The sequence below is a fragment of the Gymnoscopelus microlampas genome, assembly GCF_963454915.1.
Source record: "Gymnoscopelus microlampas genome assembly, chromosome: 18".
Taxonomy (NCBI): Eukaryota; Metazoa; Chordata; class Actinopteri; order Myctophiformes; family Myctophidae; genus Gymnoscopelus; species Gymnoscopelus microlampas.
The window spans coordinates 23,916,436-23,937,990 of NC_139955.1; the positions used below are offsets into that span (position 1 = coordinate 23,916,436).

The 21,555-nt window shown below is 42.2% G+C and overlaps 1 protein-coding gene and 1 long non-coding RNA gene across 3 annotated transcripts; one reads left to right on the forward strand and one right to left on the reverse strand.

Moving 5' to 3' along the window:
- Window positions 1–997: 997 nt before the first annotated feature.
- On the reverse strand, window positions 998–19,460 carry f8 (coagulation factor VIII, procoagulant component). 2 transcript variants are annotated; one of them, XM_084041111.1, is made up of 27 exons: window positions 19,281–19,460; window positions 18,142–18,242; window positions 17,707–17,829; window positions 15,277–15,489; window positions 14,518–14,700; window positions 13,881–13,984; window positions 13,289–13,409; window positions 12,499–12,781; window positions 11,974–12,139; window positions 11,210–11,291; window positions 10,670–10,893; window positions 10,376–10,526; window positions 9,754–9,963; window positions 8,590–9,452; window positions 8,291–8,433; window positions 7,964–8,129; window positions 7,489–7,728; window positions 7,043–7,271; window positions 6,554–6,736; window positions 6,131–6,247; window positions 5,097–5,168; window positions 4,863–4,948; window positions 4,578–4,733; window positions 4,306–4,450; window positions 3,668–3,813; window positions 2,186–2,368; window positions 998–1,591 (listed from the first exon to the last, which is right to left on the reverse strand). In XM_084041111.1, the coding sequence occupies exons 1-27, from the start codon at window positions 19,433–19,435 to the stop codon at window positions 1,442–1,444; spliced, it is 4,995 nt and encodes a 1,664-aa protein (XP_083897237.1). In that variant the 5' UTR covers window positions 19,436–19,460; the 3' UTR covers window positions 998–1,441. The 2 variants fall into 2 exon arrangements, with proteins under 2 accessions (XP_083897237.1, XP_083897236.1); XM_084041110.1 differs by having other exon boundaries at window positions 10,670–10,896.
- Window positions 19,461–20,171: 711 nt separating this feature from the next.
- LOC311033853 lies at window positions 20,172–21,554 on the forward strand. The gene is made up of 2 exons (XR_014599553.1): window positions 20,172–21,063; window positions 21,148–21,554. It is a non-coding gene; the product is annotated as an uncharacterized lncRNA (long non-coding RNA).
- The last annotated feature ends 1 nt before the right edge of the window (window position 21,555 follows it).

Consider the following 21,555-nt stretch of genomic DNA (forward strand, 5'->3'; position numbering starts at 1 on the left):
CATGGCTTAAGCTGACATCTTTTTCCCACACGGTCCTTTCCCCAACTGTATTCCAGCATCTACAAACAATAGATGACCTTACCAAGGCAGCAAGCCAGTTTAGTTCAATTGGTTCAGAAAACACCCAAATAATTATATTGGAGATGAATACAGACTGTTTTTGGGGTGATGGGCATTATGTAAATGTTTTCAGAGGGATAAAGTGTGACAGCAAGGCACATAATATATTGCTGCCTGTGTCTCTTCCAGCGCTTGTCCTGTCCAGTGTGTCACTTTGTCTTCCAAACCAAACACAGCACTCATCCTCTGGAAACTTCCTCAGTTGATAATGGGTGATAAAGGTGGGTATGTGTGGCTGCAGGTCACAGTTGATAGCCCTCAAAACATGCCCCCCATGTTTTCACACTGCTTTCACAATGATGGGTCCAGAATACCCAGACAAGCTTAGACGTGACCACGCATGCACACCTTGTTGTTCTTGTCGTTTCCCTTCCAGTCATACCAATGTTTTATCCTTGTCTACTAACTTAAACACCCAATTTCCTCTTTTCTCTGCTACACCGTATTTGTTTGAATCAGTCACACATTGTTTCTGCTGTGAGAGTCTTAGAGGTGGATAAGCCGGAATAACACTTTGGGAACAGTTTGGGTTGGTCTGAAGGAAGAAGGTACAGAAAGAAAGAACAAAGATAGGCCTACAGTATCAATGTGTGCCCCTTAGCTTAGAGGAATGCAGGAGGAACCTAGAAAGAAAGAAAACATATCTCATCCATCCTATCACAACGTGATTAAGAACAGAACAGAACAGGGTGGTGGTGGAGACCTGAAGTCTAGTACTTAAGTGGCTGAATAGATATACATTACACATACCAAAACTAGGTCACATTCTATCCATCCAAATGGACAAAATGGCCTATGTATATATTTGGCCAAATCTTAAAGAGAATCTAAGCATGGTATGACATCACAATTGTCAAAGAACAAGTGCTTTTCAAAGTTCAAACATTTATTTAGAATATCACAACGTCAACATTATACTATTTTATAAACTTTGCAAAATTAATGATAAGCATATGTATACATACATCCTTCCAGACATGACACAGACAGAAATATTTACATTTACATTCAAAAGGTCTGCTCTGTAGAGTTGTTTAGGAGAGTGTTGTGCTGTTTATACTAGAAATACTGTACATCAACTGAGTGTTCACCTCAAAATACTGTTGCCTCATTTAGCTAGCTTACTCTTAAATACATTTTTTTTTCATAAAACATGTCACTTTAAAAAAAAAAACTTCCGTACTAATAAGTAATGTTACAACCAGTGAAAGAAACTAAACGTAAACCCAAAACCAACAACCCTGGTTCTACAATGGTGATGTTCTAGATGGAAGTCTATAACTCCTATAAGTATTCATTATTTGGAGCTGTGCTGCAGGCCTCACTGCTGCGTGTCGCAGCCCAGGACCTCCAGGCGCAGGGCGATGTCGTTGTGCCAACCCCGCGGATGGATGCGGAGGTAGCGGCCAAACAGAGGAGGATCAAACATTGTCAGGGCCTCCTCGTCAGGGTCGTTGTTCCCAAGGAAGATCTAAGGAAGGAAGGGTGTGGAGAAAGAACACAAGATGAGGACAGAGCACGTAGGAGAAGAGAGGAGAGGTGAAGAGAGGTGGAGAGAGGAATGCAAAAGCAGGAGGACAAGAAAAAAATAACGTGAGGAGAGGAGCATTCTAAGTACCAACCGCCGCTGAGAGTCATAACAAACCTTGGGTACAGATGTAGATTCTCCACACTCATATTTGGAAGCCTGGGCCATATAAAATGACCACGAGTGGCCTAACAATCGCTGGCATGACAAAGAGCAAAGCCAAACAACTTGCTAAATATTGCTCTGTTTCAGCTGTTATAGGCAGTTTGTCTGTGTGGAGGAGAAGGTTCCATGTGTATCCTTAGGTGCCATGAACTATCAACCCTGTTACATTTGTTTCCCTGTAAATTAATAGTAATTTGTGGATTCAAATAAAGAATGTGTGTGTGTGTGTGTGTGTGTGTGTGTGTGTGTGTGTGTGTGTGTGTGTGTGTGTGTGTGTGTGTGTGTGTGTGTGTGTGTGTGTGTGTGTGTGTGTGTGTGTGTGTGTGTGTGTGTGTGTGTGTGTGTGTGTATGTGTGTGTCTGTGTGACATACCTGTTCTCTTTGCGACCCCTCCTCTAGCACACTGCTCCACGAATGTGTGTCATCGCTGATGGTGATCGAGAACTCTGTCACCATCATCTGGGTCATTAGTGACCAGGCCCCTTGGGTCACCAACCCTGTTATACGTTGTACTTTTAACAAGTCAACTTGCAGCCACTCATGAGGATTGTTATTCTGGAGAAGGAAGAGAAAGGCAGATGTTCAAAACTAGCAGAAGAAAGCTACATTTTAATTGCAGCCTAAATTGGCTTTTTACATAAGGAAATGATAGATTGCTCCATATCAAATGCAAGACAGTTGATATTTTTCCAAGAGAGCAACAGAGCCAAATAAGAATTCCATTACACAACAAAGGAAGAGGTGCAGTGTGACCCGTGTCCTGTTATTTGGAAACAAGGGAGGGACACACACGTAACATTGCCATACTTTGGCTTGGTTTCAACTGAGTGCAGTTAAACATCTTTGGGTCTGTTTTAGTGCTATAGTACTTGAGTACTTCAGGATATCCAATTAGTAATGAAACAGAACATGCACGCCGGCACTTTTCAGGGCCAAGCATCTAGTTATTTCACTATTTCACTCACTTTGCCTTCTTTGGTTCTTACTTTCCTTATCTTTAACCATTGAGTTGAAAACATTTGCATCTGTAATACTTGGCCCACAGTGACCCTGACCGTGATCCAGCAATCACAAGTGTGCTTCTTGGCTTGTGACCTTTAGCAACATAACAGTCTGACAGGATCACAAATCACACCGCGACCACTCAATGCGGGGAAGTGTGAAAGTGATAAGCTGGGGAGGAAAGCGGAATGATTTACACTAGAGTAGACTTTAGAGAGCAGAGGAGAGAAGTCAAGAAGGGAAGAATGGGCGATTGGTGAACAAAACAAGCAAGGAGAGAGGGGAGAAAGAAGCTCATGGGAGATGATGGCAAAGCACAGAGCCTCAACTAAAAGTGAAGGTTTTGATGTGTGCTCAATGTTACATGGTGTTAATAACATTACATTTGATTTTGGGGGCAGAGGTTTGCAAAGCTCCTCGGAGCTCCTGTGGGTCAGCAACTTTTCGTGTACATAATGTGTACTGATTTGCATGATGTTCGAACAAAATCTGTAGGAGTAATATCAAGATAATGTGTTTTGCAAAGATCGGCCTCATAGTGGCACTATAAAAGGCTGATGTGAAAAGTTTGGGGCAGAGGTTCTGCTCTGGCATCCAAGGGAGTATGTGTGCACAGTTTCGCTGCGATCGGGCCAACGGTGCCAGAGATTAGCTGTTCAGACGGACACACACACGGACACAAGGACGGACGGACAGACAGGGTGCGATGGAGACAATAAATAATAATAATTTGTGTGTTCTGTGTGTGTGTGTGTGTGTGTGTGTGTGTGTGTGTGTGTGTGTGTGTGTGTGTGTGTGTGTGTGTGTGTGTGTGTGTGTGTGTGTGTGTGTGTGTGTGTGTGTGTTTTGCACCTTTGGCCTCCAGGCATTGGTGCTACCATCCTTGTGGAGGCGAGCAAGAGCAGGGCTCCAGGTATGCAACCATTTGGAGCGGAATGAGGATGCACTAAAGCTGCTGTCAGGTAAACCTCTCTGAAGACCCAGAGGTAGAGAGCAACCTGGTGACATGAGGACAGGGTAGAATAGAGTCCTTTATTAAGCTTGAGGAAAATTCAGTCATCACACAACACACCTGCCAGAGTCTGACAGAGAAGTAGAGACCGCACACTGGATCAAGCTCCCAAAGTGTTTTTAATTGGTTAGCACCAGCTTACGTTTCGAGTAAATCATGCTCTTTAATCAGACCTCTTTGTCCGAGGAAGAGTGTGATACGCTTGAAACACCTTAGTAGTAACCGATTAAAAACGCATTGCAGCTTGATCCAGTGTGCGGTCTCTATTGTTTTTTTGTTTTTTTTAAACTCTTCTTCAGCCCAGCAACTGGGATTTTATTGTTTGGATGTGTGTGCTTTGTGAACTTACAGAGCCACTTCAAATGTAAACAAATGTTCATACTGTACACATTATCTTTTGAAAACTTAAAAACTTGCTGTGGTCTGCAAAAAATGTTCAAGTTTTTCAAAGATTGAAAACATCATCGTTTCAACTCACTGTTGAGATCGCAGCCTAGCAGCTCCAGCCGGAGGGCAGGGTGCCTCACAAAGTTTAACGGTATGATCCTGATGTAGCGAGCCACGATTGGGGGTGAAAGACGGTTGTCTTTCACTTTGGAGCCATCCATGCTGCTTTTAAAGGGCTGAAACCAAATGATAATTATTTTTTAAATCAGAGTTAGAAATCCAATCCGATGTAGGATTTTTTCTGAATATATGAGTGTCAAATAAATTATAGTAACAACCAGATAGACACACAAATAGACGTACATAGTTTGGCCTGGTGTGGTTTCCTCGGTAGGTTCTCCACCTCTCCATGTCCAAGCTGTAGGAAATGGAGAAGTGAGTGATGAAGTAATCTCTCAGAGTAGCCCGGGCTCCTTGGGTCTGGAGACCATGGACAAGAGAGGGCTTCAGGAGATCCACCTAGATAGAGACACACCCACAGATGCACAGACACAAGTAGATCAGAACATTTTCTCACACAAATATGTATGTGTATGTGAGCACACACATGCTGGACACAAACAACATGTAAGGGAAGAGATGTCGAACCTGTATCCAGGAGTCCTTGTTTTTACCCATCCAGGCATTGATGCTTCCAGACAGGTCAAGCCTAGCAAGTCTGGGCTCCCAATTATCTGAACACACAGACACACATATGCACATACATTTACACAATCCATATTAGTCATGTTTTCAGCCTTAAGTGAAGCTCCTTATGACGCATATACAACGTTATCTGGCAGCTTGCATCTGTGAGTGTTTGTATGGACTCGGATGTCTGACCTATGTGATTTGATGCAGTGATCTGGGAGTCTTCAATCCTTCCCGACTTCATTCCAAGAGGCAAGACACATCCTGTAAGTCAAAGCAGGGGATTTCCTTTCAATGTTACACATCAAAATTCTGAATGAACGCAATAATCACTATAAAAACATTCCATGATGTGTGTATGCTGCTCACAACTTGGTGTACTGATGTGCTGATTCAGGTATATGATTCATCATCAGACTAATGGGGAAACTCTCTTAGAGGTGACTCACGCCAATGTTTCACTTTAACCAGTTTGATGTACTTAGGATGAAATGTGTGTCAGTATCAGGTAGAAAGGCCTCTGACACAGCATGCAGTCAATGGGACACTGACACACTCTCCATTAAAATGAACACGCATGGAGTTATTTTAGGAGCTGCAGCAGTTGTGGGCAGAGTGTCCCATGGAGACTATGTAACATAATGGGAAACACTATGCAGTATGCGGTGTTATGTCAGATTAGAACACTTGCCCATGACTCTCTTTTATCCATAGTTTCCACCAATAACAACTCCTGTTGTCACCATAAAAACCTGCATAATGCCGTAGCCTCGTGGTTCTCAACCAGTGGTTCGGGGACCACCAGTGGTCCTTGAGGGGGTTCCAGGTGGTCCCCAGCTAAATGATGGAGAGTTGGTAACCAAATGGACCCTTATAGATCTTTAACTCTTGAGAGTGTAAAATGAAACCAAATGGACCCTCCCGGTTACGCTAAGTTAAATTATTGTTAAACATCAGCATTACTTAATTTACAAGAAGTCTACACAATTAGAGAATGTAGAAGAGTTGTTATTTTGATCAACGTTTGCCTGTAATCTCTGGTACCACATCAAAACAGCATGGAATTGTGGACAAAATCTTATCTAACTATAACAAAATATTTAATTTTTGGGTCTGAGAGTCTAATCAAATGGTAGTCCGTGGCTCAAATGACGAATAAATAATGGACGTTGATATGAAAAGGGTTGAAAACCTCTGCGGTAGCCCATGACTCAAAGTGTACCTACGTGGATTGTAGACCAGTAATTTAGCTCTCATGCCAGCCAGCTGGTATTCCCCTACGGTACACTCCACCAACCAGGTACCCACCGTGGGGGGACTCATCTCCACTGTGCCGAACACACCTGGAGAGGGAGACATATAACACTGATGTGTATACAATGTATTATTCATACTGTATGTATGTATGTATGTACGTATGTACGTACGTACGTACGTACGTACGTATAATTGGCTACATGTTACAGTGTACTTATTCTATGCATGTATTACTGCATAATATGCTTAGTTTAAGTGTCTGTGTGTGGGACCAGTTCTATTATATATGTGTGTGAGGGTGTGCTTTACACAATTTCACATCATTTTTTTTGTATTATGTGTGTCTGTTTGTGTGGGAGTGTGTGTCTGTGTGTCTGTGTGTATGTGTTTACCAGGATAGAGGTTGTAGACCCCCATGCGGTGTTCCTGTTCAGTGTGAACACTGAAAGACAAACCATGGAAGTGTACTGCGTGGTACTCTCCATCACTACCAACGTTCAGAAGGTGCCACCTGACTGGCTGATGCTGGGCAACCAACAGACCAGGAAGTGTCTCCGCCACATAGCCATTTATCGCTAGGGAAACAAATAGTCATTATTTGTGTGAGCAAGATAAACTAATAAACACACAAACTTCAGTTGTTTTAGACTAGTAGTAATTGCAGTATAATACAATTGGAATATACGGTAATTTTGATACCTTACTTTGAATTAATATTAACTGGTGTGATTAGAATAATAACACAACTCCAAAGGAATAGGAATAGGAAAGGAAAGAAAAGGGATAGTTTAGAATATCAAATAACTTTTTAAATATAATTTAAACCTCTATCCAATTCTCATGAATGTTTGATCCCTAGACAACATGACCCAACCATCCACCTGCAAACTTGTTGCTGGTCTGGAACCAGGGGTCATCGGGGTTGGCCTGGCAGGGTGGGGTGCAGTACTTTTGCAGGTTCTCTTCAAGATACCAGCTCTTGGTTTCATCAAATGTGTGGAATAGCAGGGTGTACTCCTGGATGTTGGGCTGCAGGTGCAGATGAGGGTCTAGGGTACCAGGCTTACAGATGACCAGAGGACCAATCAAACCTGAGTGAAGGTCCCTCTCCTGAAATGGAATGGAGCAGCAGAACGATGCGTTATCTGCTGATTACTGAAAACACAACCCTGCTCTTAACAAATGTGCACAGTCACAAAGATAAAAATGAAGGCATACAGGTGACGTGTACGCCTGTGCATGCAGATGCTCCTACATGAAATAACCATGCATCGTGAAAGATTACGGAAATGAAACAGGCTACACAAAAAATGGCACAGACGCACACCTTGTCCACAGTGGAGTAGTAGGCCCCTGCCTTGCAGTGAAACTCTGAGTCGGTGGGCCCTTGTTTACGGGTTATTCTCCAGTTGTAGACACGTGCCTCCCCGGGGGGCACAGCCTCCCCTGGGAGACCTGCTGGGATAGAGGAGGACTGGGCTTGGGCAAAGCCAGCCCCCTGGCTGCGGTCATACACGCCTTGGAGGTGAAAGGAGTAAGGCCTGGATGCCTTATTCTTAAAGGTCACCTTAAAATGAGACAAAAGGGTAAACTGCTCTTATTTTGTAACTGTGAAAGTAACCCTGTAACTGTGAAGTCACCTCAGACCTGGCAATGAACCAATAAACCGAAGCATTCCTGTACAAAGTTTAAATGAGGCAAAAGCTTTCCCTTTTGTCTTATTTAAAGTCACCTTAAACAAGAACAGAATATTGTTTGTCTTGTATATATATTGTGTAGTCTATAGCCTGGTTGCTACTCACAGTAAGAAGACCATTGATTTCGGCTCTGATGATGGGTCCCATGATTCCCAGATGTTCCTGAAGCTCTCCTGGGTCAACAGGAACCATAAAGTCTTTATCCCAGTAAGCTCGGAACACCACCTTCTTATATTCCGGTAGGAACTTTCTCATTCCACGCCGCATCGCTCTGAGGAGGTGAGATGATGGTGAGAATACACTGCTTTATATTGCTTTCATCTAATTCCTGATCATCATTTTGAAAATCACTTTTCTACAATGGGGTTTGGATTTTGTTGTTGTTGTTGTTGTCCTATATATAGGGAACCTGGGGCGACATGTCTATCAGACCTGGGTTTGATGAGTTGGTGTGGGAGTCGGATGCCGTAGTCCCAGGTGACCTCCTCAGCAGCAATGTAGTAATTGTAGTATTTGCTGCCTCCAGAGCGGAGGTCCAGGAACTCTGTACCAAACACATATGATGTGCTGTTCTCCTATAACACAGGTTAATATATACACGTAGGTGAGAGAAAAATCTTTAGATTGTTGATGCTGACGTCAAGACCTAGCATATGACTATGGACTATGACATGATGATGCATGAACACTGATCGAATGTACACATACTGTACATTTGCTCTCACACACACCTCTTGGTCGAAGTCATCATATTCCAGAGACAGTGATATCCTCTGTTCCGTCTCATTTCCACCTGTAACGTTATAAAGGTCCAGAGGATCTAGAGGATCCATTAGCAGTGGTTCACGTACAGGCTGAATGTGGTTGTGTAGATCTGCATTCTGATCCAGGTCCTGTGTATCAAGTGGTTCCAAAGTCAGTTCCCCCTCGTTCAGCTGGGGAGCCGAGTGTAGTAGGATCTCATTGCTCTCAACAAGTTCTCTCTTTGTCCAGTTCTTTTCGTTCAGCCATTCACCGCTCACTTCATCCTGGTCCTTGGCTCTAGTGCCACTCCCATTTCCCTCAGCCTCTCTTTCGTTCTCTATCTCAGCTCCCCCATCCACCTCTCCTGCTCCGGACATTACGCTTCCATCATCCCTGTCCTCGTGTCTTTTTTGTCTCCCACCTCCTTGTCCCTTAGGGCCATCTTGGGGAAGGGACGCTGTCCACTCTCCATCTCTTTCCAGGTCCTCCAGGATGTCCTTCGGGATTCCTTCGTCGGTCACCAACTTAGTATTGTCCTCTTCTGATGATGTCATTGTAACATTCCTCACTTCACACACTGTCCCTCCTCCATCGGTGCTATTAGTTGTTTGAGTCATGTTGGCCAGCGGTTTCTTGCACATCCGGACCGCCACAGTGCGGTTTTGTGATCTTCTGCTCCGCGGCATTAAGGCTAGCTTGTCAATATAGTCAGAGAGTTGTGTACCCAGTCCCTCATCATATTCGTCATCAGTCAGTGAGAGCTCTTCATCTCTGCACTGTCGCACTGTATAACGAATGCTCATCCCCCGGCTTTTAAGGCTGCCATCGAAGGCACTTATCTCCCACTCGCCTGAAAGAAGAAAAACACAGAGTATCAACAAACCTACAAACACAACATGTTCTGCACTGATAATTACACTCTTGTCTTCATGGAGGCAAGCAGCCTATTTAGTAGATTTTCAAAGTGGGGGCTGTGGCCTGCTAGGGGCTGCCAGGGAAGCGTATTCAATATAATATACGTATATACACAGATATATATACATAATATTCAAATTCAATTCCTAAGGTTATTGTGCCAATTTAACCACTTTGTTGGGAACCCCTGGCCTATGGGCCTGAGTCGATGATGAAAATCGCTTGTGGGACCTCACCTATTAGCTCAGTCTCCATTGGAACGGTCTCAGCAGTCATGGGAAATAGGGTGAGGACAGACTGGTAGACGTTATGGTACCCGAAGGGGTTTCCCGTGAAGTAGATGGAGAGGAAGTCGCTCTGGGTGCCCACATTGGCCACATGCCAGAACATGACATCACTCTTACACATTGTGAACTGGCGCCCCCTGAACATGACGCCATTGACACCTGGAAATGTATGCACAAAATGGGTAAGTACACAAGCAATACAAGAGAACAGGGGAGACTCACTAGTACATTTCCTCTGCTTGTGTAATATCTGGATTATTTGTTGGTCCTAGAATTGTATAATAGCCTGGTGAAATTCATGGTCAGCCACTCTCTCCGCATGCCCCTGACAACGCTACAAGCCCAGCAATCAACCTACTGCACTAGTATATTTTAGTTACCAATCATTACCTTGTGAAGATTTAAATAAACCACAATTTGACTAAACACAGAGGATTTTAAATGGGGATTCTATCTACAGTGTATGCTACAGTATACTACTTTGATTGGTACCGTATTGATGATATTTTCAAGAGGGATTATATTAAACCCACAAATATATTCCTTGGATGTTGAGCTTTGATGTACTTACTATAAATAACATTGGAGTTGTAGAAGGCTGGATCAGTGGGATTTATTTTGGAGGAATCCTGGCTGTACTTCTGAATGTTTTCACTGATGTACCAACTTCTGTTTTCATCAAACACTGCAAACATCAGACTCCTTTCTTCATCGGAGCCCAACTATGACAGAACATTCAGTTATTTAGAAACATTATCAAGTAGTACTAGTGTAGACAAGAGGTTACATTGGTAACTCTTTGGTGTGCCACAACAATGCAGCTGACTTCTATATTTGCAACTGCAAAGTAAGTAAAAATCCTCACCAGGCGTCCCAACGAGTCAATGGCCTCATTCTTGCAGATAAGCAGGGTGCCCACTAGCCCTGAGGCCAGGTCTCTCTCTGGGTTGACAGTACTCTGGTACAGGTGAGTCAAACACTGGGGGTCCCCTGGCAGGGGCCCATCATCAGGGGTCAACCTCCAAACATAGTTAAATGTCCCATTGGGGGGGACCCCCATGGAGCGAAGGTCCTTTTCTGCTGCTGATGCTGCTTGATTGCATAATCAAATGGAGAGGGTCAACTATTTGTTTTACACCTTTGTTTTACCTGGTCTGCATTACATTTAGGAGTAGTAACTATATTAGAATAGCCCTTTTATACCAATGTTTTTTTTTTCTGCCTTTAATTGATAGTGTACAGTGGAGATGGACAGGAAACAAGGATAGAGAGATGGGGAGTCGGGAGCAATTAAACCTTAAATGTTTGTATTCTGCAAGTTTTACTGTATCAGTGCAGTTATTATCCCCATAGCACTCATAAGAATGTTTGTTGGAAAACTATTGATTCCAATATTTGACTTTACCATTTGAAGAGTGTGGTTGGATCTTGGTTAGGCCTTTGGGATAGATATTAAATGGCCGACTGGCAAAGTTCTTGAAAAAGATCTAGAAACACAATTAAAATCACATTTCAAGGACAGCACTAACATACGTTCAAACATTTATTTACATTTATAATAAATATGTAAATACGCAGAGCACCGCGCTCGAGTCCTCGCCGCTGCACGGGCCGAGTTTAAAGTTGGTCGGCCCCATATATGCGCATGACCATATATGGGCATAGTGGTGGGATCTGTGGTTCTGGAGAACCGATCTCCATAAATGTGAATGCCGGTCAGATCGTCAGTTCTGGACAACAGCCTATCTGACCAAGTCAACGCTGTGCACTCAATTCCCTCGGGTCGTCAGCGATTTGTGTGCCGAGTTTGAAGTCGGACGGTCGGTTCTCGAGATACGTGAACTACAGACGGGCGTACGTACGTACAGGGATTTCGTGCATTTACTGTAAGATTATTATCTTGTTGTGATATAGTATTGTTTTTGTTGACACAGTCTTGTGGAACATGCCACACCAACATTTCACTGCTTGTAGCTGTACGAGTGAGTGACAAATAAAACCCACTTGAATCATGAATCTCTTGAGTCTTGAGAGTGCACAAATGCAACCAAATGGACCGTTCCGGGTCCATTTGGTTGCATTTGTATAATACAGGATCAAATGTATCAAATCCAAAAATCTGCAATTTCCTACACTCAATGAGAACAGGATCGAGTTTGGCTCACTCACGTATAAAGCATCGCCGACCTCTCCTTTCAGCATTGGGCCAAACAGTCTTGGGTCAGGGTTCTTCCTTTGTGTGAAAGTTTCGTCTGTGTATTCGACATACACCACCTTCTTATACTGGAAGCCCAGGCGGTGGGGAGATGTAGGGAGGTACTCTGACACCAGCTCACTGAGACAACAAAAGCCACAGCAAATTCACAACCATGAAGATATCGTAACCGTATACACTGTAACATCCTGTTACGGGTCCCTTTGGTTTGTATGTATACTCTTAGAGTTACAAAATGGATACATTTTATATATATCTTACTTTGTAGTCTTGAACCACATATTTAAACATACTTCTGAATAATCACAAAGATCATTTTTCAAAATGTGTATTGTAGGGTTTATGGCAGCTAAGGTATTTCTTCATATTTTGATTATGCAATGTTTTCTTGAGCTTGTAGATATTTTCACAACTCTTGTATTGGGGTTCCAGGCACAAAATCTTCTCAGATGGGAGTCCGCCGGAAAATTTTACAGTACCTGTCGGTAGGCTTGAGGTGAGGAGCGTAGTCCCAGGTGATCTCTTCAGCAGCAATATAATGCGGCCACAGCGATACAAATTCACGTCGATTGCTGGACCTCGGCCGCAGCTTCTTGGGCTTAGAAAAGTCGACAGTGTCGAACATGTCACCTCCGTTGCTGTACTCGTAGTTGTAGTCTTCGCCGTAGTCCTCGCCATCATGATTGACGTGGCGCAGGTCGAGGCCAGGCTGGACGACAGGCTCAGGGCAGTCCTCTACCGTGAAGAAAGCACTCATACCAGCTGGAAAGCAACAACAGTAATAATGATAATGCTTATAGTAATAGATTTAAAAAAAAAAGTAAATTACTTTTGGAATGCTGTCAATTTGAAAAACAGTTCGAAAACAGTGAACGATGACATTTCGGTTCCTAATACTACTAACAGTACTGTAGTACTGTAACATGGCCAAAAGTTGAGTTTAAGTAGAAGCCTTGTTTATTACTATAATTTATATCCAATACACATACATATTTTAATCACTTGTTGTATCTTAATTACAGTATTTGACAGGGCTTTGTATACTGTAAAGAAAGTCCCTTTCATCCATTTTTTAAAGGTTCCAGATAGTGTATTTCAGTACACAGATGAAGTGTGAAAACCGCTTTCAACCTTACATCCCGACTATGGGCATGACAATATAAAACATTTTCCTATTGGCAAAGATCTACAAGCTCACAACGTATCGTGATGCGTTTTGAACTGATGCATCGGCTATTTCTGCTATTTTGCATACAATGAAAGACCAACCATGTCGATGGGCATGTATCTGACAGCTGATGAGGAAGCGTCCAAAAGTAGCGGGTTTCATCTCCGCAGTGGTGAAGGTCATAGGGGTCATCTCCACGGTTACCTTGCGATGGCTCATCACCTAGAAAACCAAAGCAAAGTGTCGCTTTGAGGTATTTGTAAATTAAGCAGGATGCCAGAGAACAATATATGTCAAATAAAGTGTTTTGTGCGTTTACATCTGTTATCTCAACTTGTACAGACAACGTTTGGAAAGTGATGTGAAGAACACTGGAATGTTAGTCTGTAATTACCTCAGCCCATGTTAGAAGGTTTGGGGATAAAGCAAGAGAGGTAAGGTTGAGATGGTTTGGACATGTGCAGAGGAGGGATGAGGGGTACATTGGGAGAAGGATGCTGAAGATGGAACTGCCAGGCAAGAGGAGAAGAGGAAGGCCAAAGGAGAGTTTTATGGACGCAGTGAGAGAGGACATGCAGGTGGCATGGCTCACCGAGGAAGACAGAAAACAGAACCAGTTGTAAACAGACAATTCGCTGTGGTGACCCCTGATGGGAATTAGCCGAAAGAAGAAGAAGAAGAGTCTGTTATTACCTGTAGAGAGTGATCCTGAAACTGGATGGAGTGGATCTCCGGAGCCGTGCCCATTCCGATCATATGCCAAAACACATGATCGCGACCCTTACACATGGTCAGACCTACACACACACACACACACACACACACACACACACACACACACACACACACACACACACACACACACACACACACACACACACACACACACACACACACACACACACACACACACACACACACAGAACGAGGTTGAAGCCACAAATAATAGTATTTATTACATTGACACTTAAATACCGAGCTCTGACTTCAGTGCTTTAGCCAGATATCCATCAATACAATGTGTTATAACTGAGTTCAGGCCTCGTCTTTCTTTATACACATTATGGTATGTCCTTTGTCCATTTTCATAATTCTACTGCTTAATTTTCGGTCCAATTTGAATGAAACTTCATGTACTGTGCGGATTCAGATCGAGACAAGAACAGGTTTAAGAGGTGCCCTGATGGCTAAACCAGTAAATATGCCACCATTCCACGTCATTGTTTGACCGGTGTTACACATTTAACTCTAACCTCTGGGTATCTTTTCACTGTCCTGTCTTGGTGTAGCAGAAATGCCTAAATGAAAGGAAATGTTTTATTAAGGTTACCAGGTAAAGTGGAGTTGACGTAACCATTGATGGTGTGATACTGCTTCCTCCCGCTGCTCTTCTTGTACCTCTCTCTGCTCCTCCTCTCCCCTATCTCCCCGTACCAGCTCTTGGTTTCATCGAACACAGCAAACAACAGGATAAACGCATTGCTTCTCCTCTGACCGTCCTCTGTGAAGGCACCTAGGTGAGCACACGCACACACGCACACACAAAATATGAATCCTTGGTGCTGACATTAACAGAGTTTCTGTGCGCCAGCAAAAGGTTAACTATACAAGAGCTGACCAACCTTGTAACAGAGCGTAGAGTTAACTTTACAGGAGCTGTCCAACCTTGCATGCAGTTAAACAGCTAAACGAAACCCACACATAATAATATTACCTGCAGCTTTACCTGTCAAAATGTCCCCTGTGAATGCATAGTTGAAATATTGGTCTAACTGCACAGGACAAAATGTCCCCTCTTATAGGTAGAGGGGTTTCTCTGTGTGAACAGTTCCAGAGATAAACAATTCTATCGAATCTGTGGCCTAATCCATATCAAACGGGGCATTCTTACAATTAAAAAGATACGCACGCACACGCACACACACACACACACACACACACACACACACACACACACACACACACACACACACACACACACACACACACACTCACACTCACACTCACACTCACACTCACACTCACACTCACACACACACACACACACACACACACACACACACACACACACACACATACACACACTAACTTGATTTGCAGATGAGCAACGCTCCGATGAGTCCTGAGTTGGTGTCTCGGACCACGTCCACCTGAGACAAGTAGGAGTAAGTGAGACATTCTGGGTCACTGATGGTGGGTCCATCTTTAGGGTTGATGTCCCACACATACTCATAGTATCCCCCAGGAGGAACCGCGTCATCATCCTTCTCGTGGCCTGCTGTGGAGTCATCATAACCTGCTCCTGGAAACAGACAGACAGACAGACAGACAGAGAAAACAGATTACAATTTACAATTTAGAGTCAGACAGTAAGCAGACGCGCTTAATCCATAGCGATTTACAGTAAGCAAGGTAAACACAAGGTAATAAATACATCAAATGCAGAGACAGTGTAGTGCCTCAGTAATCTATAGGATAATCGGTAAACCAAGAACCTATCATCAGTCTTAACATTATAATATTAAAAAAGAACTATGTACATTGAAACTATACAAACTATAGGATGCCAGGTCAACAAATTAACCTGACATCTGTCTAAATAACATGCTATCTATATTTCAATTTAACCTTTGCATATAAGACGTCGTCAAGGCTAGGGCAAGTGCTACTGGGCAGTGTTGACCCAATCATTGTAACAGCGTTGGCACTGCAACCAGTAAATTGGCATTAAAACGCAAAGAGCTGATCTACAAGCGTATGTGTCGCATCGTGATTGTTATGACCCTGAGGTCATAATGTATTTTATGCCTGTATGTTTTAATCTTCTGTGTATAGGTTTGTGTATGTGCGTGTCTGTGAGAGTGATGGGCTGTGGGAGGGAACTTTAAAAGGCCTGCTTTCCACCGAACTTGTTGGCTCTCCTCTCTTCAGTTCCAGCAAGCCTGCCAGCCAACCTGTAGAATGTTTGTTAAGAGTTATTGTAGGGGTGGATAGTCTTTATTTTGGTCTTTGTTTTTGGAGTTTCTAACTGAGTTTTTGATTGTTAGGTTAGTGATTTGTAATTTGGTTTATTTTGATTTGATAGGTAAGTTCAGGTTCTTATGTAGGCTTCTTTGGTTTATTGTTTTAACTTAACGCCCACCCTGAAGTCACTGACTTTTTAATACAAACCCATAAAAAGGCTGCAAACCCTTGTTGCTGATGGTTCTTGGGAGCTGGAAAGAGGAGAGTCCAACTTTTTGTGTTGGGGCGTAACACTAACAGTGATGCATGCTGATCTTGTTGCTATTTTCAAAGAATTTGGGAAAATGTCCGATTTCACCCCCCCCGCCTATAATGACATAACCAAAATAGGGACATCACATTGAAAGTGGTTAAAGTGGAAGGAAGCACTGACTCAGTGTGTGAACTGACTCCCATCTTCAGGAACACACACACATTTCTCTGTTTTGTACTTATTTTACACAATCCTCTTAGCTTGATTAGATCAGCTTCCTAATGACACATGGTTGGACATGCAGAGTGGCGTTTTTTCCGATTACAGTTAATCATGGTATTATAATCTAGCCTTGGCCGGGAAGATGTCAGCTGGTTTACAGTAATATACTGTAATGACTTTAAGCTGGTATATGCTCTCATAGTAGCATCCATTTTTTTTTCTTATTTTAAACTTGGTGTCAGTAAAAAGGAACATCTCAGGTGCAGTATAGTGACTGGGCATATCGTGTTTTTTTTCTCCCAAAAATATATTTTAACAACATAAACAACCATAAGGCGGAGCCAGGGCGAAGCCAGGCAGAAAGAGCCTGCTGGTTAGTCAGTCAGGGACCAATCAGAAGGCTGACAATGGGTCAATTGAAATGTGATATAAATACATTATTTTTTAGGTCCAATCATTTAATAGATAGATCTCATGCTGTAAAAACTGAGGCTCTGAGCTCATGCCATGGTAAGTAAATAGCTTTGGCAGTCAATGGCTCATGAGCCATGTGGTCAGGAGTCTATCTCTTTTTTCCGTAGCATGAGGCAGCAGCAGCTTGATGTACAAGTACGTCCCCTCCCTGTGCATGACACTTATTCCAATCCAATCCAGTCCATGTCATGATGCTGTGTGCTATGCAAAACAATCTCCAACCTAATGACTGTGGTCAGCTATGATTCTACATTGACATCGGACACACTTTTTCTTTTCCCATTCAGTGCTAGAACGTAGTGCCTTGGCCTCTGTTTGGGTCTGGCAAAGGACTTCAAACTTCACCTAACATGTGTTTTCAACATCTGACTCATGATCTGGGACAATAAACAATAAAAGGCCTTTTTCCAGCTGACTCGTCAGTCGTCATACAACATGAATTTCACATTAAAAAGACATAAGTGAGTCAAAGATTTATCGAAGAAACTGAGTGAAAGTCTGGACGGCTGTTAACTCATCTATTGCAAAGTAAAACATGGATTGCATACATTTATACAATGAGTCAAATTCGTACTTAAAAAGAATTAGGTGTTACTATGTTCTCACCTTCAGACTGCTTCCAGTAGGTCACTCCAAATGGGCTGATGCTATAGGACTGGGAAGCCAAGTTCTTAAAGTGAACCACCACTCTCTCACCAGCCTGGGCATGAATCACTGGGCCCTGGATACCTTCAACAACACACACTTTTAAAGATTAGCGTGTTGTGCATGTCTGGAACTCTTTGGGGTTTTACATTTTACATTTAATGCAAACATTCCCTGGGTCTACAAAGCTGGTTTGCCATCTGCGAAGAAGCTCCAGATTTCACATTTCAAGTAGGCTACCATAGCTCTGACTCACTCCAGCTTTAATGTGGAACACTTAAAAGGTATTGCATTTAACTGATTGGACTTGACCAGACATTGCTAAAGCTGCTCTTAAATAGAAAGACTTGCTACAAAAGAGGATAGCATAGGTGTAGTAGAGTAGACCTACTGTACCTGCCCAAGCAGGCCTAGGTTTGGGGGTGGTGTAGGTAGAATCTGTATATTCCCGATAAACAGCCTTGATGTATTTTTGAGGAATATCCTTGGTTTTGCTCCTAAACATAAATACAAATAAAATAGAACAAATACAATATAATAATGATAATAATAATAATAATACTCATAATAATTCAATAAAGTAAATGAAAACAATCCCAAAGATACAGGGTTTGAACGGATGCTTCAAGGTTCAAACATGCTGGTGCTATAATCAGTGGCGGACAAAGTACTCAACCCCTAGTAACTACAAGTGAAAGTTGGAGGGAACGTGGCAACCAGGTGCTAACCGGAGACAAGTCAACAGAGTTAAAATAGTAAAAGGTGCTCCTGGATCAGACGGAACAAGACATCATATTAAAAAATGGGAGATCCGGGCACACAGAGTTAAAAGAGGGAGCAGCCTTTATTAAACCAACATGTTGGTTTATTAAACCAACAAGCGGTCTTCATCAGGGCTGATGAAGACAACATGTTGTCGAAACATGTTGGTTTAATAAAGGCTGCTCCCTCTTTTAACTCTGAATGCCCGGAACTCCCATTTTTTGTGGAGTTGTGAAATTGTGAAATTGCTCTGTAAAATGTCTACTTGAGTAACTGGAATACTTGCTTTTAAATATACATAGGTATTCAAATGTGCAAATTACAGAGTATATTTTCTTCTTAATGTAAGATTTCTCAGAACAAAAACTCAAATTTGAAAATAGCTGATCTACAAGCTCACAATGCACATTGTGATCTTGTAGATTTGCCATTTTCATTATATGAAATAGGGCTTTAGTGGTTAATTCATAGGCTACTTTTCCCCTTCCTGAAAAGTACTGGAGTCAAAAGTAGGCTACAACATTTGTCTTTGAAATGTAGTGGAGTGAAAGTCATAAGAATCCAAACAATAAGTAAAGTATAGTCTTCAGAATACAGATACTTTTTTCTCTCTTTCTTTTTTCCTTATTGTAGCCTACAGTAGACTACTCAAAATTCACTTTATTTTGTCTTAGGAGACAGTTGTGGTAAATGTGGAAGTAAATGTAGGCTACTTTGTTATTAAGGTCCACCATATGGCGAGAACAGAAGAATGATACATTTGAAACGTTTACCTTTGGTCCGGCGCTGTGTCAGCAGTGTCCAGGTGGATATAGTCCCATCCGATTTCCACAGCAGCTATGTAAAACTCCCTATTAGCTGATGGGGGCTGCAGTGCCCCTCCAAGCGCACTGAAGAGCGGCAGCAGCAGTGTAAGTAGTGCTCTCATCGCAATGTGCACACCTGTTGTCTTCTTTTCACTTCTCTGCTACTGTGCGAGAGGCGAGAAATATTTAAAGGGATCGTGTCGCTCTACAGCGGGCGGGAGAGAGAGATGGAGTAGTGGGGGCGTGTGTGAGTGTGTGTCATCATCATGAGTTACAGAGGCAGGGTAGAGAGAGAGAGAGCAAGAGAGCGAGAGAGAGAGACAGAGAAGAAAAAAGGAAACTAGAAAGGCTTATCCGTTGTACTCCCAGCATCTCACCACATCCTGCATTAATGCATTCTCTATAGTCTATACTCCTATCAAAACATAGTTTTGGGATGATATCAAACAAAAGGAAATGAAAAATACCATAATCCATTTTTGGGACGCACGAGACAAACCAATATAATATAATATAGAGGGTTTATTTAACCTGGCTTCATCGCCCCCTTGTGATGAATATGAACTGCTGCAGAAATTCTGCAGTTATTTTTTAACTGCTGACAACGGCCATTCTTTTAATAATTAAAAGCTAAAGAAATGGATAAAGACAAACAAGCAACATGTTTTGACCAAAAAACAACTGCTACAGTTAAAGTTGACTATTACTCTTACTTCAACTTGAATTGCCATATGTTGCCCACGATCCCGACAAAGTTTGGGTCCAAACCCACAGTTTGTGTACCAATGGAATAAGGTACAAGTACACTGACCAGTTATAAAGTTGTTGATGGAATAACAAAATACATAATGGTGCAATTTAGATTTTTTTTAATGAAAACTAGAAAAGTAGCCTACTAACATAAAAGGATAACGTTAAATGTTTTCACAAGGAACCACACTTACAAAACAGACCATTTGGTATAAAAGCAATTTAACAAATTAAAACAAAAATATAACCAAGTGAGCAAAATACTTTCATAAATTAAAATAGGTTTAGAAAACAGTAGTCAGGTTAACAGCAGGGTTCAAATAATTATTTAAATAAAATGAATTTTCTCGATTGCCATGTACCAAAAAAACAACGTTTTTCACATTCAATATCCTGGGGGAAAACACAACAAAGTAAGTTGAGGCCGTAATAAATTTGGATTTTGAATCAAAGTTAAACATTACACATACAGTATTGTATAGTTGTCTTGAGGTATGACGATATACTTGATTAATTTCCCAAATTGGCATCAGCAGAGAGAGAGATATTAAAATATATTAAACCCTACCCTGCGTTTTAAAAAAAGTATATCATCAGTATACTCCTGGTTCAAAGTAGTAGCAACAAATGTGCTAAATATGTTAACCCCCTTGGTTGTCACTTTTCTGCAGGGCTTTCTGGTATTTTCCTTTGTCTTAACTTTGTATTCATTTACTTGAAATGCAACACATTAGGGAGAGATGGAAAGCGATAGCACAATCATTTTACCTTTTTTCCAGAGCGCCTCATATTTGACACTCAATACCGTTCACATAGGCTCTGCGCACTTGTCATTTTTAGCAAGCCAACACTCACAAACTATATCACCATAACAACTATTCACAAGTGGATAACAAGACATAACATGTCTTATTATTGAGTAATAAGAGCTGCACTCATAGTGCTGCACTCTACATGTTGAAAATTGTGTGTGTGTGTGTGTGTGTGTGTGTGTGTGTGTGTGTGTGTGTGTGTGTGTGTGTGTGTGTGTGTGTGTGTGTGTGTGTGTGTGTGTGTGTGTGTGTGTGTGTGTGTGTGTGTGTAGCAGTCTGCTGCGGAGTGAAAAAGATGCAGGTGTTTTCCTGAGTTTTACACCAGGCAGAGACAAGAAGCACGATAGGAGAACAAATGAGTATTGAAACATTTTCAAATATACAAAATCAGCGTATCAGCAAGTACTTTTATTTGTGCACACAAATTTGCTGCACACACTAATAGTGAGTATACACAATACCCACAGGAGAAAAATAAGTGGGTATACGGTGCGTACCTTCGTATACCCACCCCACACCGCAGTGTGTAAAAATATAGCATATTGTAGTCTCGCGTGGCCAGACTGTTGCCTCCCACAATTTTCAAATGCTTCCGGTCATACAGTCTGGAGCACGGAAGATCTCCCACTTCCGTTTCGTCTTTACAGTCGTGCAAATTTACCCTAATACAAATCAAAATC